This window comes from Bubalus bubalis, chromosome 19 (genome assembly GCF_019923935.1).
Source record: "Bubalus bubalis isolate 160015118507 breed Murrah chromosome 19, NDDB_SH_1, whole genome shotgun sequence".
In the NCBI taxonomy this organism is placed as follows: Eukaryota; Metazoa; Chordata; class Mammalia; order Artiodactyla; family Bovidae; genus Bubalus; species Bubalus bubalis.
The window spans coordinates 23,314,463-23,330,349 of NC_059175.1; the positions used below are offsets into that span (position 1 = coordinate 23,314,463).

The window sequence follows — 15,887 nt, forward strand, 5'->3', positions numbered from 1 at the left end:
ATATGTGCTGAATGGTGAGGCCAAACCCCACCTCCTACCCCTCCAGTTCTCTTTTCTTTACACCTTGCCTCTCAGAATGCTGATAGCATAGGGAAATAGAGGGTTCTCCTTAGGAGAAACCAGTAAGCCCAAGAAGACTTGGGGTCTCAGATATTTGGGTTCTGTCAAAGAAATGGCAGGTACCTTGCTTGTCTCAGACCATTTAGATGTCCACTAAGTATGCTTTTTTTTTTTTTTAGTGCTTCACTTTTACATGTTAATATAACTGAAGACCACTGGATACCTGTGGAAAACCTCTTACATAAAAATAAAACAAGAAAGATAAAAAAGGAACCTAAAGGGAAAATAATGAGGGAACAAAAGCAAAATTCTAAAAAATTACATCCTCAAAGTGACAAAAGACAGTGATATCCATGAAACAATATTTGAATACCATTGGAAGTAAAATATGAATAGAAATTAAGAATTCAAAGAAAATTTGGAAGATAAAGCTAACCTTCTCAAAAGACTAGACAATGTGGATGGATGGATGGATGGATGGATGACTGGAAGGAAGAAAGGAAAAATATAGGACAGAAAAGATGAGGAAATAGAGAATTAATCTAGGTGATCCAGTATCCAACTGAAAATAGTACCATAGAGAAGAGAGAACGTGGTGAGGAAATTTCCTCAGAACTGAAGAACATGTGTTTCTATACATAAGGGCCCAAAACATTGTGAATAAGACCCACACCAAAGCGTATCATTATGAAATTTCACAACACCAGGGATAAAGAGAAGAGCTTTCAGGGACTAAGCACAAGCCTGTACAAAAGGTCTGGAATCAGAAGAGTATCAGACTTTTTAACAACAACTCTGAAAGAAAAAGATAACAGAAGGTCATCAAAGGTCTCAGAATAAATTATTTTGACCTAAAATCCTAAAGCCCACCATACTCGCATCCAACTTTTAGAGTATATAATAAAGGTATTTTTGGAAAGTCTCACAAAATTTTACCTTCCATGCACTCTTTCTCAGGAAAATACTGCAAAATGTGCTTCACCAAAAAGAAGTAGACTATCAAGAAATTCCCAGAATGATGGTGAAGGGAAATCCTAGGAAACAGCTGTGCAGCAGGCCTAGGGAGCAGCCAGCCCAGATTACAGCAGGTAGACAGATGGCTCCAAGAGGCATTTAAAAAAATAATAATAATAATAAAACGGAAAAGGTTATTTGATGTGTTATATAGATAGTGTGGAGTTTTTCCATTCTTTTGGAGATTTTAGGGAAGAATTAGTGTTAACTAGAAAATTAGGCAACCAAAAAGGAAAAAAGTCAACTATGACTTCCAATAAAACAGGTCAACACAAGTATTTTATATAAGAAAGAAGAGTGTAATAATAGTAATTGATTCCATAGCTTAACTATGAATAACAGATAATAATCATGAAAATGAAAACTTTGATTTTATAAAATCAGAATTATGATTCTTTTAGGGGAATAAGACATGGGGAAGTGAAGGGTGATCATGATATAAAAGTCCTAAAGCCTTCTGGTGGAAAATCAATGGATTATGTCTAAAATTTAAAAGTAAAGAAAAAAGGAATATAAGCATATTACTTAAAAATAGATTATAAATTTAAGATATGCTAAATAGTTAAAAGAGTTATAATTAGTTGCCTCTGGGAAACAGGATTCAGGATGGGAAATGTGAAAGGTATGAAACTGGTTTTTGTTAGAAACCTTGTGATACTGTTTAACTTTTAACAATTTAAGACTGCAATTAAGATTACATTTTTAAAATTAAAAGCTGTTAAATGCTTTGAAACTGACTTCAAAAAGAGACTCAGACACTGATTTTCAAGGATTATGGGGTAATTTGATAGCAGCATTGTGTTAATCTGCAGCCAGAAAAACATAATTTTGTAACCACATGTACTTTAAATAGTATGTATATACCCCACATTTTTTGTTGTTTTTGCTTTTGAACTTTTTAATTAAAGTATAGCATACATTTATAATAAAAGTGCACAGTTCCTGAGTGTACAGCTTGATTAATTTTCACAAACTGAACAAATCAGATAACCAGCACCCTGTTCAAAATCAGAAATTACTATTAATAGCACCCCAGAAATCCGTCTCATTCTCCCTACCAGTTGGTATTGCCCTGCAGAGATAACCACTGTTCTAACTTTTAACCCCAAAGATTAATTTTGTCTGTTTTTTGACTGACTGTCGTTGGTTATGTCCATATTTAGTTCTCTGCCTGTGTTTTCAATCAGATTGTTTATTTTCTTGCTATTGAGTTATATGAGTTATTTATATATTTTGATTATTAGCTGTTTATCCAGTACATGATTTGCAAACACTTTCTCCCATTTTGTAGGTTGCCTGTTCATTTTGTCAATGGTTTCCTTTGCTCTACAGAAGCTTGTTAGGTTGATGTGGTTCCATTTGTTTATTTTTGTTTTTGTTGCCTTTGCTTTTGTTGTGAAATAAAAATATCACTGCCAAGATCAGTGTCATGGAGCTTACCCTCCTGCCCATGTTTTCTTCTCGGGGTTTTATGGTTTCAGGTCTTACTTTCAAGTTTTTAATCCATTTAGAGTTGATCTTTGTGTATGGTTTAAGATAGGGGGGCCCAGTTTCATTCTTTTGCATGTGTCTCCTGGTTTTTCCAACAGCATTTATTGAAGAGGCTATTCTTCCCCCATTGTATATTCTTGACTTCTTTGTCATAAATTAATCAGCTGTATATGTGTGGATTTATTTCTGAGCACTCTGTTTCACTGATCTATGTGTCTCTTCTTTGTCAATACCATGCTGTTTTGATTACTGTATCTTGTAATAAAGTTTAAAACCATGAAGTGTGATGCCACCAGCTTCATACTTCTTTCCCAAGATTGCTTTAGCTGTTTGGAGTCTTTTATGTTTCTATACATATTTCAGGACTGTTTGTTCTATTTCTGTGAAAAATGTCATTGAAATTATGGAGATTGCATTGAATGTGTAGATTGTTTTGGGTAGTATGGACATTTTAACAATATTGATTCTTCCAATTCATGAACTTGGAGTCACTTTCCATTTATTTGTGTCTTCAATTTCTTTCATCATGTCTTACAGATTTTATAGGTCTCTCAACTCCTTGGTTAAATTTATATCTAGGTATTTATTCTTTTTGATGCTACTATAAATGGGATTGTTTTCTTAATTTCTTTTTCTGATAGTTTGTTATTAGTGTATAGAAACACAACAGATTTTGTATGTTGAAATAATACTCCCCAAGTTTTCTGATTTTGTGTATTGGTTCTAAAAGTTTTTTGGTGGCATTCTTAGGGTTTTCTGTATATAGTATTATATCCTCAACAAATGGAGGCAGTTTTATTTCTTCCTTTCCAATTTTGATGCCTCTTATTTCTTTTCTTGCTCTAAGACTTTCAATACTGTGTTGGATAAAAATGGCAAGAGTAGTCATCCTTGTCTTATTCCTGTTCTTGGAGGAAAAGTTTTCAGCTTATCATCATTGAATGTGATATTAGTTCTGGGTTTGTCCTATATATGGCCTTTATTATGTTGAGGTACTTTCCCTCCATACCCAGTTATTTGAGAGTTAATATCATAAATTGGTGTTCAGGCTCGATTTTGGAGGGTAAGTTCCTCCAGTGTGCACACTGGAAACATTTTTTCCCGTCAGTGTGGGCTTTTCCTTTACAGGACAAGCCAATTTGGTTGAGCACCCATTTGCAAAGGGGAGGTGTTGTTGGACTCTACTCTGAGCCGGTTCGTTGAGAACTAGTTCTCATGGGGCAGGCCCACCCTAGTTGAAATTAGCTCATTTGTAGGGTACATTTATTTACCTGACTTGGGAACTGGTCCAGTTGGAACTGGTTCATTTGGAAGCTAGTTCTTGAGGGGGTGGGTAGCCTAGTTGGAATTAGTTCATTTGTTTTATAGGGTCAGGGAATCGGTTCTTCTATATTCATCGATTCTGGAATCTGTGCCATTTTTCTTGGAATTTGTCTGCATCTTTTGTGTTTTGGTGTTACAAAGCTTATAAAAATGGGAAATATTTCATGTGTACCAGGGAAAAGATCTTTGGGGTGCATATTAGATATGTTAAGATCAGAAGGGCAATGGCCCTTGAATGGTTCACAATTAAACAGTCAGAAGTGCTTTACAAAGGAGAAGAACATTCTGGTAATGAACATGCCCAGGAGGCTCCCTTGGACTTGTGGCATCCAATTCTAATTTCCCCTACAGGAGCCCCGGAGAAGGAAATGGCAACCCACTCCAGTGTTCTTGCCTGGAGAATCTCATGGACAGAGGAGCCTGGCAGGCTACAGCAACAGTCCATGGGATCGCAGAGTCAGACATGACTGAGTGACTTAAGCTTATTGTAAAATGCTTTTTCCGCATCTATTGAAATGATCATATGATTCTCATTCTTTAATTTGTTAATGTGGCGTATTGATTGATTGAATGTGGTATGATTGATTACAATGATTGATTTGTACATGTTGAACCACACTTGCATCCCTGGAATAAATCTCACTTGATAATGGTATGTAATCCTTATAATGAATTGTTTAACTTGGATTGCTAATATTTTATTGAGAATTTTTGTATCTGTGTTCATCAGGGACATTGGCCTGTAATTTTCTTTTCTTGTAGTGTCTTTGTCTAGCTTTGGTATCAGGTTAATTCTGGCTTTGTAAAATGAGTTTGGAAGTGTTTTTCTCTTTTATTTTTTGGAAGAGCTTGAGAAGGATACTATTCTTGATTGGTAGAATTCACAGAGAAGCTATCTAGTCCTAGACTTTTGTTTGTTGAGGTTTTAATTATTGATTCAATCTCTAGCCTGTTCAGATTTGCTGTTTTTTCATGATTCAGTCTTGGGAGTTTGCATGTTTTTAGGAATTTATTCATTCCTTCTAGATTGTCCAATTTGTTGGTGTTCTGGTGTATAATTGTTCGCATAGTCTCATATGATCTTTTGTATTTCTGTTGTATTAGTTGTGGTGTCTTCTCTTTGTAGTTTCACTTATATGAATCCTCTCTTTTTTTTCTTGGTTAATTAGCTGAAGTTTTATCTATTTTATATTTCAAAAAAAGCCAGCTCTTAGTTTTGTTGATCTTTTCTATTATCTCTTTAATCCCTATTTCATTTATTTCTTGCTGGTCTTTGTTATTTCTCTTCCTTTTAACTTTGGGATTTATTTGTTCTTTTTCTAGTTTCTTTAGGTATAAAAATGTTTATTTGAGATTTTTCTTATTTCTTGAGGTAGGCCTATCATGTATAAATGATAATTTTATCATCTTCTAAAATATTGGAGCTTTATTATGTAAGTATAATGCTGTTGATCTGAAGTGATCATTCTTTTTCTTGTTAGAAAGTATCCTTCTGTTGAGGTCTGTCTCAATAGGGCTTTTTTTTTTAACCTATATTGTTGGAACACCTCATAGAGTAACTGCTATGAACACTGGAATGCATTATCTTTTCAAATTAGTGTTTTCATTTTCTTCAGATAAATACCCAGTAGTGGAATTACTGGGTCAATATGGTAGTTCTGTTTTGATGATAGCCATTTTGTATGAGATGCGAGGTAGTATCACATTTTGGTTTTAATTTGAATTTCTCTGATGATTAGCAGTGTAGATCATTTTTTCAAGTGCCTTTTGACTATCTGTGTATCTTTTTTTGAAAAATTTATATTCAGGTCTTCTGCCCATTTTTCGTCCAGACCCTGAATTTGATCTTGCTCTGCAACATACTAATTGTATGACCTCAAACAGAAACAACTAATAGAAAGTACCCTCACATGGACTTTCCTGGTGGTTCACTGGTTTCAACTCCGTGCTTCCAACACAGGGGGCATGGGTTCGATCCCACATGCTGCCAAGTTTGGCCAAAAATGATCAAGTATCCCCACAGGCATGATTTCTTGATTCCTCTTCTTTCCCTTTTCAAGTATTTGTTCAAGTATAATGTTAGCCTTGAGGAACTTTATAAAGGCATTTTATTCAGCTACTAGTACTCATTTTCCAGTTGTCAGTTTTAATGCATGTTTTTTCTTCTCTCTTTTTCTCCTAGAGATAAGATTTCAGTTTCCACAACTGACTGGGGTGCTTACCCTTGCTTTCTTTATTCATAATTGTATTATCACACTCTTGAAGAACAACAAGAACCAAGAAAATAATGTGAGTAATTACCTGAGGAATTGACTTTTGTTACTAAACCTTAATTTTTAAATGTAAACCACAAAACAATGGTCAGCAAACTTCTTCTTTAAAGGTCCAGGTGGTAAATATCTTAGACTTTATGGGCCATGGGATTGCAATTACCCAACTCTGCTATTGTGGCACGAAAAGTAACTATAAATAATATGTAAACAAGTGGGTAGTGCCTGTGTTGCAGGAAAATTATATTTACAAAAACAGACAGTTGGCCATATTTCATCCATGGGCCATAATAGTTTGCTCTAGAGCACTCACTAAAAAAAGGAAAAAAAAAGATGTATAGCTGGTAGCCAGTAGTGGTGAGATCTTTAAAAATACCCAAGTGATCTAAAAGAAAACAAGAAAAAGGAAACAAAGAATATATGGTACAAATAGAAAACAAATAGAAAGATAATAGATTCAAACTCAGTCATATTAATAATTACATTAAAAATGGTCTAAATACTACAATTAAAAGAGATTGTCAGTCTGACAAAAAAAAAAAAAAGCTATATATTGTCTACAAGAAACTTACTTTAAATACAGATATACCATGCAGACATTAAGTGTAAGAGAGTTGTTGTTGTTCAGTCACTAAGTTGTGTCCGACTCTTTGCAACCCCATGGACTGCAGCATGCCAGACTCCCCTGTCCTTCGCTATCTCCTGGAGTTTGCTCAAATTCATGTCCATTGAGTTAGTAGTGCTATGTAATCAACTTATCCTCTGCCGCCCTCTTTTCCTGTTGTCTTCAATCTTTCCTAGTATCAGGGTCTTTCCCAATGAGTCAGCTCTTAGCATCAGGTAGCCAAAGTATCAGAGCTTCAATTTCAACATCAGTCCTTCCAATTAATATTCAGGGTTGATTTCCTTTAGGATTGACTGGTTTGATCTCCTTGCAATCCAAGAGTCTTTCATGAGTCTTCTCCAGCACCACAATTCGAAAGAGTTATTTCTTTGGCGCTCAGCTTTTTTTGTGGTCCAGCTCTCACAGCCATATATGACTACTGGATAGAAAACAAATAGAAAGATAATAGATTCAACCCAGTTGTGTTGATACTTACATTAAAAATGGTCCAAATACTACAATTAAAAGAGATTGTCAGTCTGATTAAAAGCAAAACCTAATTATATACTGTCTACAAGAAACTTACTTTACATATAAAGAGATCATGCAGACACTAAGCGTAAGAGAGATGGAGAGGTTATTTTAATATCAGACAAAGCAGACTTCAAAACAAGGAGTATTGCCAAAGATAAAGAGGAACATTATATGATGATCTTTAAGGACCAGTTCATCAAGAAGACATAATTATCTTCAACATGTATGCTCCCAGTAACAGAGCTTCCAAGTAAAGGAAACAGCAACTGTCTAAACTGTAAGAAGTAGAGAAATCCACAATTATATTAATAATTAGTGATTTCATCAACCCTCCCTTAATAATTGATGGAGCAAATGGAAAATAAGTAAAGATATCGAAAGCATGAAAAACATTATCAGCCTACCAGGCATTTATAAAAGTCTTAAACAACAGCAGAATTCAAATTCTTTTCAAAAACACATGAAACATTTACCAAGACTGACCATATGCTGAGTCACAGAACAAGTCATAATACACTTGAAAGGACTGAAATCATACCAAGTATGTTCTTTGACCACAATGAAATTAGAAATCAATACCAGAAAGAAATCTGAGAAACTGACAAATATGTGGAAATTAAACAACATACTCCTAAGTAACTAATGAGTTCAAGGAAAAAAATTACAAGAAAAATTAGAGAAGTACTTTGAGATTACTGAAAATGAAGATCAGATCAGATCAGTCGCTCAGTTGTGTCCGACTCTTTGCGACCCCATGAATCACAGCATGCCAGGCCTCCCTGTCCATCACCAACTCCCGGAGTTCACTACAAGATAAAACATATCAAAATATATGGGATGCACTAAAACTGTGCTTAGAGAGAAATTTATGGCTGTAAATACCTACGTTAAAAAAAAAAATCTCAAATCAATAATCTAACCTTCTACCTTAAGACACTGGGGGAAAAAAGAGCAAACTAAACCCAAAGAAAGCAGAATTTAACCAGTTACCTGTGGCCTTGTTAGTAAAATTTGAATTCAGCTTGATAGCTTCTAACCATATAAACGAAAATCATGATGAAGTTCTAATAGGAGTCTATACAATTATTGAAAAGTGAAAGTGTTAGTCACTCAGTCATGTCTGACCCTTTGCAACTGTGGATCTTTCTGCTAACAGGAGAGAATATCCTTCATGTTTTTTTGTAGTGCCTTTAAATTTGTCTGGCAATGTGAACATATTAAGTCTTCTCCAAGATTTCTTTGTATGATACTGATAAGTTAGACTCTCTGAAAAATAAATAACTCAACCACATCAGTTCTTTCTTTCTCTCTTCTCTCATCACTGTACTATATTTTAATATTAAAAGTAGCTTTTATCAAGGTTTCATGGTAATACAAGAAAGCCATGTGTATAATGTTGCTTCATTGTTTTATAAGAACTGTAATTGAGATATTCTTTGTTAAATTGCTCAGCATCCTTTATGTAAAGACGGTAGACAGAAAATTTTCTCTGTTCAAGGCTAGGAAAACATTTCCTTAATGAACTCATTATTTGATAATAAGGGTCATATAACTATTCTTGTTTCTATTTTTGCTTTGACTTTTGGAAAACTTAAAAATTAAGATCTCATACCATTTTCTATAACTTTTCCTAGGTAAATGTATTTTTGCAGTTTTTTTCTTTTTCTATTACCCTCACACTTTAGATTCAGTTTTTATTTTAGAAATGTTTAATCTTGTACTTCTGTCATAAACAGTTTTAAATCTTTGGAGGGAATAGGAAGAAAATCTTACTATCCTAAATGAACATTTGGAACTTTGGAGTGTAAAAGAAAAATTGAGAATATAGTTTATGGCTTTTACTTTTAAATCCCTTTCACCTTCTTCACAAATATCCTGACTACTTGCCACTTGAATTAAGCTGCCAATCACAAATTTTAGGAAGTTTCGAGATATGTGGAAGATATCTTTTTTATCATCACAGGAATAGTGTATGTAGTTAACAGTGTATACTTTGGTTTCAGCCGGGTCACCTTTCTGTCCTACTCAACTGATCTCTAATGCTAATTTAAACCAAGTACCACAGAAACCAATTTTGTGAAGTTGGATTCTCATGTTTTGGGTCATTCTATCCATAAGGCTGTGTTTCTCAAACTTCACCACCAAAGTCCCCTTAATGAGAGAGAACACCTTGTATACCTGAGAATCTGGGGGTGAAGAAAAAACAATTTTAGTGGAATCTCATATTTTATCCTAAACACTCATGTATATTTTTATTGTGCTGATAATTAGTTTGTCTTACTAGAAAACAGTCTTAAAACAATGAGTTAAGTTACAGGCAGACTTCACTTTGCACAGTTCCCATGTGCATGAGTTTCAGTTGCTGTGGCTACAGCTGCAAAGGCATCTTCCTCAAAGAGGTGCTGGGGCACTTTCACAGTCTCATGTTGCTTAGTCGTGTCCAACTCTTTGCGACCCCAGGAATTGCAGCCCACCAGTCTCCTCTGTCCACAGGGATTCTCCAGGCAAGAATACTAGAGTGGTTTGCCATTCCCTTCTCCAGGGGATCTTCCCAAGCCAGGGACCAAAACCAGGTCTCCTGCATTGCAGGCAGATTCCTTACCTTCTGAGCCACCAGGTAACCCCCATGACACAATCTCATACTACCATAAAAAGAGAAAACTGTCTATACCTAGTTTTGGTCCTGAAAATTTTTAAGAGGAATAGCTTTTCTTGAAATTCACATCAGCTTATATGAAGGTATGCATTCCTCAGTGCGAGAAGCAGACTGAATAGAGAGATAAATATTTCTGTTTTATGGTCCCCAAAGTACATAGGAAGAGTCCTGCCTTTCATACTATATCACTCAATGGACCTTGAAATCTATATTCCATATGTAAATAACCATAAATGAGTTCTTGTTTCTACTGAGTTTGGGGACTAGCATTTTGTAGAACTAGTATGTGAGGTTCAGGTAATAAAATTTGGCTCAACTTTTGTCACTTGTGGAAAATAGTTTTTTAAAGGCTTAGAAGTAAAAGTTTAAATGGATGATGTCTTCTTACTGTCTTAATTGGTTGAAACCAGTGTATAAAAGGCTTCCCCAGTGACTCAGCAGTAAAGAATCTGCCTGCAGTGCAGGAGATGCAGGTTCAATCCCTGGGTTAGAAGATCCCCTGGAGAAGGGAATGGCTATCCACTCTAGTATTCTTACCTGGAGAATTCCATGGACAGAGGAGTCTGGCGAGCTACAGTCTGTGGGGTCACAAAGAGTCGGACACAGCTGAGTGACTAACACTTTTCATTTTTCGTTGTATAAATTAAGCTAAATACATACTATATTCTGAGAAAACTTTGTCATTTGATTTATTCAAGGAGGTTTCAGTAAGTAATTTGAGTCATTGAAGTTTTGTTAATACCATGATACAATATTTTCTTGAGATTTAAGTCAGAAAATGTGAAGCTTGTCAGGAACTTGGAATTTTTAATGTTGATTTTGGGTTAGTCATTCAGAGATCAGTTAAAAAAAAAAAAAAAACTTTGAAAATAGAAAAGAAAACATAAGAATAGAAAAGGCCTCATTCTCATCTATATAAACTATAGTTGTACTTGGATCTGAAGACATTTGTGAAGGAGAACAGTGAGGCTCCTAAACAGGGTTATGCTCAAATTTTCCAGGTTTTCGAAATTTGACATAATTTCATGAGGTTTTCTTTTCACTAAACATATTTTTACCTATGTAACTAAATGAGTTATAGTTTCTGTTCTTTAGTAAGACATACCTTACCCCCAAAAAAGTTGTAGAGTTGAAGATCATCCAACTCATTCCTCATCATCAGAATATATTTGCTCTATAACCATCCTAGATCTGTGGACCACCCTCTTCCTATTTCCTCATGGTTTGAATCAGAAGCTATACCATGCTTGTTTTGTTTTGCCTATCTTTATTTAGTTTTATTCCCTGCTTACTTCTTTTAAAACTATTTGAGGTGCTCATATCTTAATTTGTTATTTACTTTTCTCTTATTATGAATCTTGTGTAGTTTACTCAACTATATGTATGTCTGCAGTACTTTTTATGTAAATGTTTGGGGTAGGCCTGTCTCTTTTTCAGTAAATGCTCTGCTGGATAGTCACTATGAAAAGTATGTGGAACAGAAAGATTATAAACCATTTTTGAGAAACAGAATGTGCTCCCAGGCCCACTTGTGCCCCACTTGGCATCCTTCCTGTCATTACTTCTGTACTGCCAGCCCTGCCAGCTGCTGCTTATTTGTGAGGCAGAGTAAATTACTTTATTAATGTACAGGTTTCTTGACACATTTACCAGTTCTTATGGTCACTTGTGCTGATTTTTAAAAATATTTTTTACTTTGAGCCTCATTTTCTAAAAGATGGTTTTTTTTCTGCCGTTTTCCATTAAAGAGGCTTCTAAGAGGCCCTATCTCCAGGCCTAGAATAGTGATGGCTTGGGTTCAAAGCACACATGTGTGCATGCTATTCATAGGTGGCATGTTTCCCAGGATCGTGCTCAACCTCAGCTGCTTTTATATTAAAACATCATTTCTGTTCATTAGAGTATTTTCAGATGAAAACAGTTACTTTACAACTCTTGACATAGTTCTACTGAATGTACATTTAAACTACTGACAAATAGATCTTTTCTAATCATTGTTATTTCTCTTGCATCTGTATGTGTACTTTATTGTTATCTTTTGTTACTCGTTATTTGGTACCTCTCTTTCACTGTTTTCTTTCCTATTGTTTATTAACTGTGACACAAATGTATTATTCAACTGGTTAACTCTCCATTGTAGTAGCTAAGGGCATGTAGTTTGGAGCCGAAAAGTCTTTGGTTTGAATATTGACTTCACCAACTACTTACTGTGTAACCATGAACAAGTGTTGTAACCTCTCTGCACTAATTTATTTATCTATAAAATGAAGAAAAGGATTATACCTACTTTAAATGAGATAATGTATGTACTGTGCTTTGTACAGAGCCTAGTACCTAGAAGCACTTAATAATTGTAGACAACATGATTATTTTTATCTACATTTACTGAGTTCCTGCTGTGTGCCAGGCATTGTCCTGGGTATTGGGATATAGGGCTTCCCAGGTGGCGCTAGTGCTAAAGAACTTACCTGCCAGTGCAAGAGATGTAAGAGATGTAGATTCGATCCCTGGGTCAGGAAGAGCCCCTGGAAGAAGGCATGGAAATCCATTCCAGTATTCTTTTCCTGGAAAATCCCACAGACAGAGGAGCCTGGCAGGCTGCAGTCCATAGGATCACACAGAGTCAGACACAACTGAAGCAGCTTTGCACGCACGCACACATTGGGGATATAAAGGTGAAGACACAGTCCTTGTCTCAGGGATGTCATAGTCTAGTAGTAGGGACCAACTTGGATATAGAAAAATTAGAAGACCAACATAATAGAAGAACTATTAACCTTGACTACTTTGGAGTGTGCAAGAATATTTTCTTTCCAGTTGATATCCTCATATCATAAATATAGATTCCTTTATAATAAAAATTAATGATGATTACAATATAGAGTAGTAGATGCCATATTTCAGATGTGTATGCAGTGCTATAAGAACAGAGAAGCAGAAGGGGGAAACTCTCTCATCAGGAAACCCTTGCATCTTCGCCTATTTTCCCCAGTTTGCTAAGCTATACATCTTTGCAGAAAGCCTGCCCAAAATAATATGCTGATCAGGTGGTATACAGACTAAAGACTATCCATGAAATGGTAGCTGTCCCTCTTTATATGGATACATAGCTCTCTGACACAACCATTTTGGCCTTCCAAGATTTTGTGTTTTGCAAAACTTCTTTCTTCTTGAGTAATACTGAGTAAGCTGAGGGTGGAATGACTTTCAAACATCACTCTGTGAGATACCTACCCATTGTTATGAATATGGGGGTTGCCTGGTCCATTTCTGTTCATACCTCACAAGACCACCGGGCAACTCAAAGGGTGACTGAAGTCTAGCCTGGGATGGCCCTAGAGCTTCAGGAACTAGAGAAGAGACATTGAAACTTCTCTGGAGGTTTTTTCATCTTCCCCTTGTTCACCCCTACACAGTTAGAAACTCTTAAAACGCTGGAAGCAGTCTCCATAATCCAGGTTCCTGTAGTTCCATAGCCAAATGAAAGTGTTAGCGAAAGTGCTAGTCGCCCAGTCGTGTCTGAGTCTTTGCAACCCCATGGACTGTAGCCTGCCAGGCTCCTCTGTCCGTGGGATTCTCCAGGCAAGAATACTGGACTAGGTAGCCATTCTTTCTCTAATGGATCTTCCCAACCCAGGGATCGAAACCGAATCTCCCGTGTTGCAGGCAGATTCTTTAGCATCTGAGCCACCAGGGAGCCTCTACCATCTAATTTAGGGATTGAAATCCCTGTTTTGTTTTCAAGCTGATTGTCAACTTAGACTTGACTTTTGGGTTTCTCATAGTTTGTTTGTTTACTTGCTTTTGAAGTGAATTTATCAACATTTAAGTTTAGAACTCTCTACTATTGCTGTAGCCCATTTAAGGAGAAACGTTTCCTCCAAATCAGAAACGTTTCCTAATACCACATGTCCAGTTTTCTTACTGTGGTATCAAACTAGAGCAAAATTGTATATAATTTTTTTCTTATCTGTTTTCTTAGCTTTCAAAGTAATTTGTGTTTAAAATGAAAAATGAATAAGCTTATTGCCATAATTTAGTTGTGCTGAATTGTTTGGCCATAACTTTTGTGGTGATGGAGACCAGATTTATGAGCTGTGGGATCTGTTCTGTTTGGATCTGACAGCTGGCTCCATTAAATATCTTGGAGCTTTTTACTTTGCATGGGGATGGTTGGGAGGGTGGGAACAGCAGTGGAAGAAAGCAATCCACTTTAGTTAATGTTCTGCATTTGTTTACTGGCTCCAATCATAACATTGTGCAGCTGTTTGAACAGCTGCCTTTTGATTTCCTTTTGTTTACTGTTTAGGTTTATTAAGCTTGTCCTTAATACCTGCTTACTGTCTGCTTTTTAACTAGCTTTCGTACTTTATTAAATACATTTTAATATATACCAGTCTCTTTTGGTCTAGGCATGCTTTGATGATCTACAAAGTTAATTCACTAAAAGAAAAAAAAATTTTTAATTCCATAGGTCATACAGAAAGCAGCCTATTCTTGATTTCTTGTTGTCCCTTAGCTTTATATTTTAGTTAAATATTTTATAATTTGGTAAATAAATTGCATTTCAAAATTAAGTCCAAATTTCAATCATGATAAACCACCATTTATGTTAACTTTCTAAGCCTGCCAACAGGTAACTTAGTCTACATACTCCAGATAGTTTTTAAAAAGTTGTCAGACTAGTTGTAAAGTATGTGAATTTTGTTTTAACAAATGTCTCTGAACAACCTGGATACCTAGGAGATATATATTTACACAGAGAGAGCAAAAAGATAAATATTATATTTATTTGTCAGTCTTATTATTTTGGAGAAGGAAATGGCAACCCACTCCAGTATTCTTGCCTGGAAAATCCCATGGACGGAGGAGCCTGGTGGGCTACAGTCCATGGGGTGGCAAAGAGTCGGACACGACTGAGCAACTTCACTTTCACTTATTATTTAGCCTATTCAGACATACTAAAAATTTATTCATCATTGTGGGAATTTTATTCTCTTTACAGGTGAGGGACTTGTCCATTGCTTATATGCTGGTGACATTAACTTACCTCTATATTGGAGTCCTGGTTTTTGCTTCATTTCCTTCACCACCATTATCCAAAGATTGTATAGAGCAGGTAAGGCACTGTGTACCCTGTGTGATTGTTTACGCCTTCATATCTGCAAGGCAAGCAGTGTGATACAGTAGCAATGTATACTACCAGACAGGCCTGGGTTTGAATCCAGTCTCTTCTATTTACATACATGTGGGAATTCAGGCACCTTCCCCATTCTTTGTTAGGTTCAGTTTCCTCTTCCATTAAATATCATAATAGATACTCCATAGATTTTAGAAGGTCTCAGAAAACCTTCTGTATGCTGGCACCTGTGGTACTCAAATAAATGATTCCTGTTATTTGCTTCTTATTTTTCTGTGTGTGTGGATAATTATGCTAGTAGCAGTCTTGAATTTATAAACCCTCACAGAGACTATATTCAGTTCCCTGATTTTCTAAAGTCCAGATCTGGAAATGTCCTGAATAAACTGGTTTCTTAATTCATCAGTCCCTGATAATCGATTTGACACTCATTTTGGTACTAGGTGGCAAGCATAAAAGCAAAGAAAGACTATTTCTTCAAAAGACAGAGGAAGAGACAGAAAGAATAAAAGAAACATTCTTTTACTAAAAGGCTGCCATAAATAATATTTATTATTTGATTTGACCCATCATAAACCTGGGAATAGCATAATCTCTAGTTTTATGTAACTGAAGAAGTTCTTAGAGAAAGTAGCATTCACAGGTGATTTTCATTCTAGTCAGAAGAAATTCCTCTAAGAGTGTAGTGGAGTACAAAATATGATTTATTACCTATGAATTATAAAAGTTATTTCAGCATAATAGTGGTAATAATGTTCTCATCTTTTCAAGATAAATAGATTTGACTTATTGCTC

The 15,887-nt window shown here is 35.6% G+C and overlaps 1 protein-coding gene across 7 annotated transcripts in view; it reads left to right on the forward strand.

The window, feature by feature from the left end:
- Window positions 1-15,887, forward strand: part of SLC38A9 (solute carrier family 38 member 9) — a 91,110-nt gene that overhangs the window by 67,785 nt on the left and 7,438 nt on the right. For all 7 annotated transcript variants that reach the window (XM_025270523.2, XM_025270522.2, XM_044932648.1 and 4 more), the window contains 2 exons: window positions 6,071-6,177; window positions 14,958-15,071. In XM_025270523.2, coding sequence (XP_025126308.1) covers window positions 6,071-6,177; window positions 14,958-15,071 — 221 coding nt within the window. The remainder of the gene's footprint in view (window positions 1-6,070; window positions 6,178-14,957; window positions 15,072-15,887) is intronic.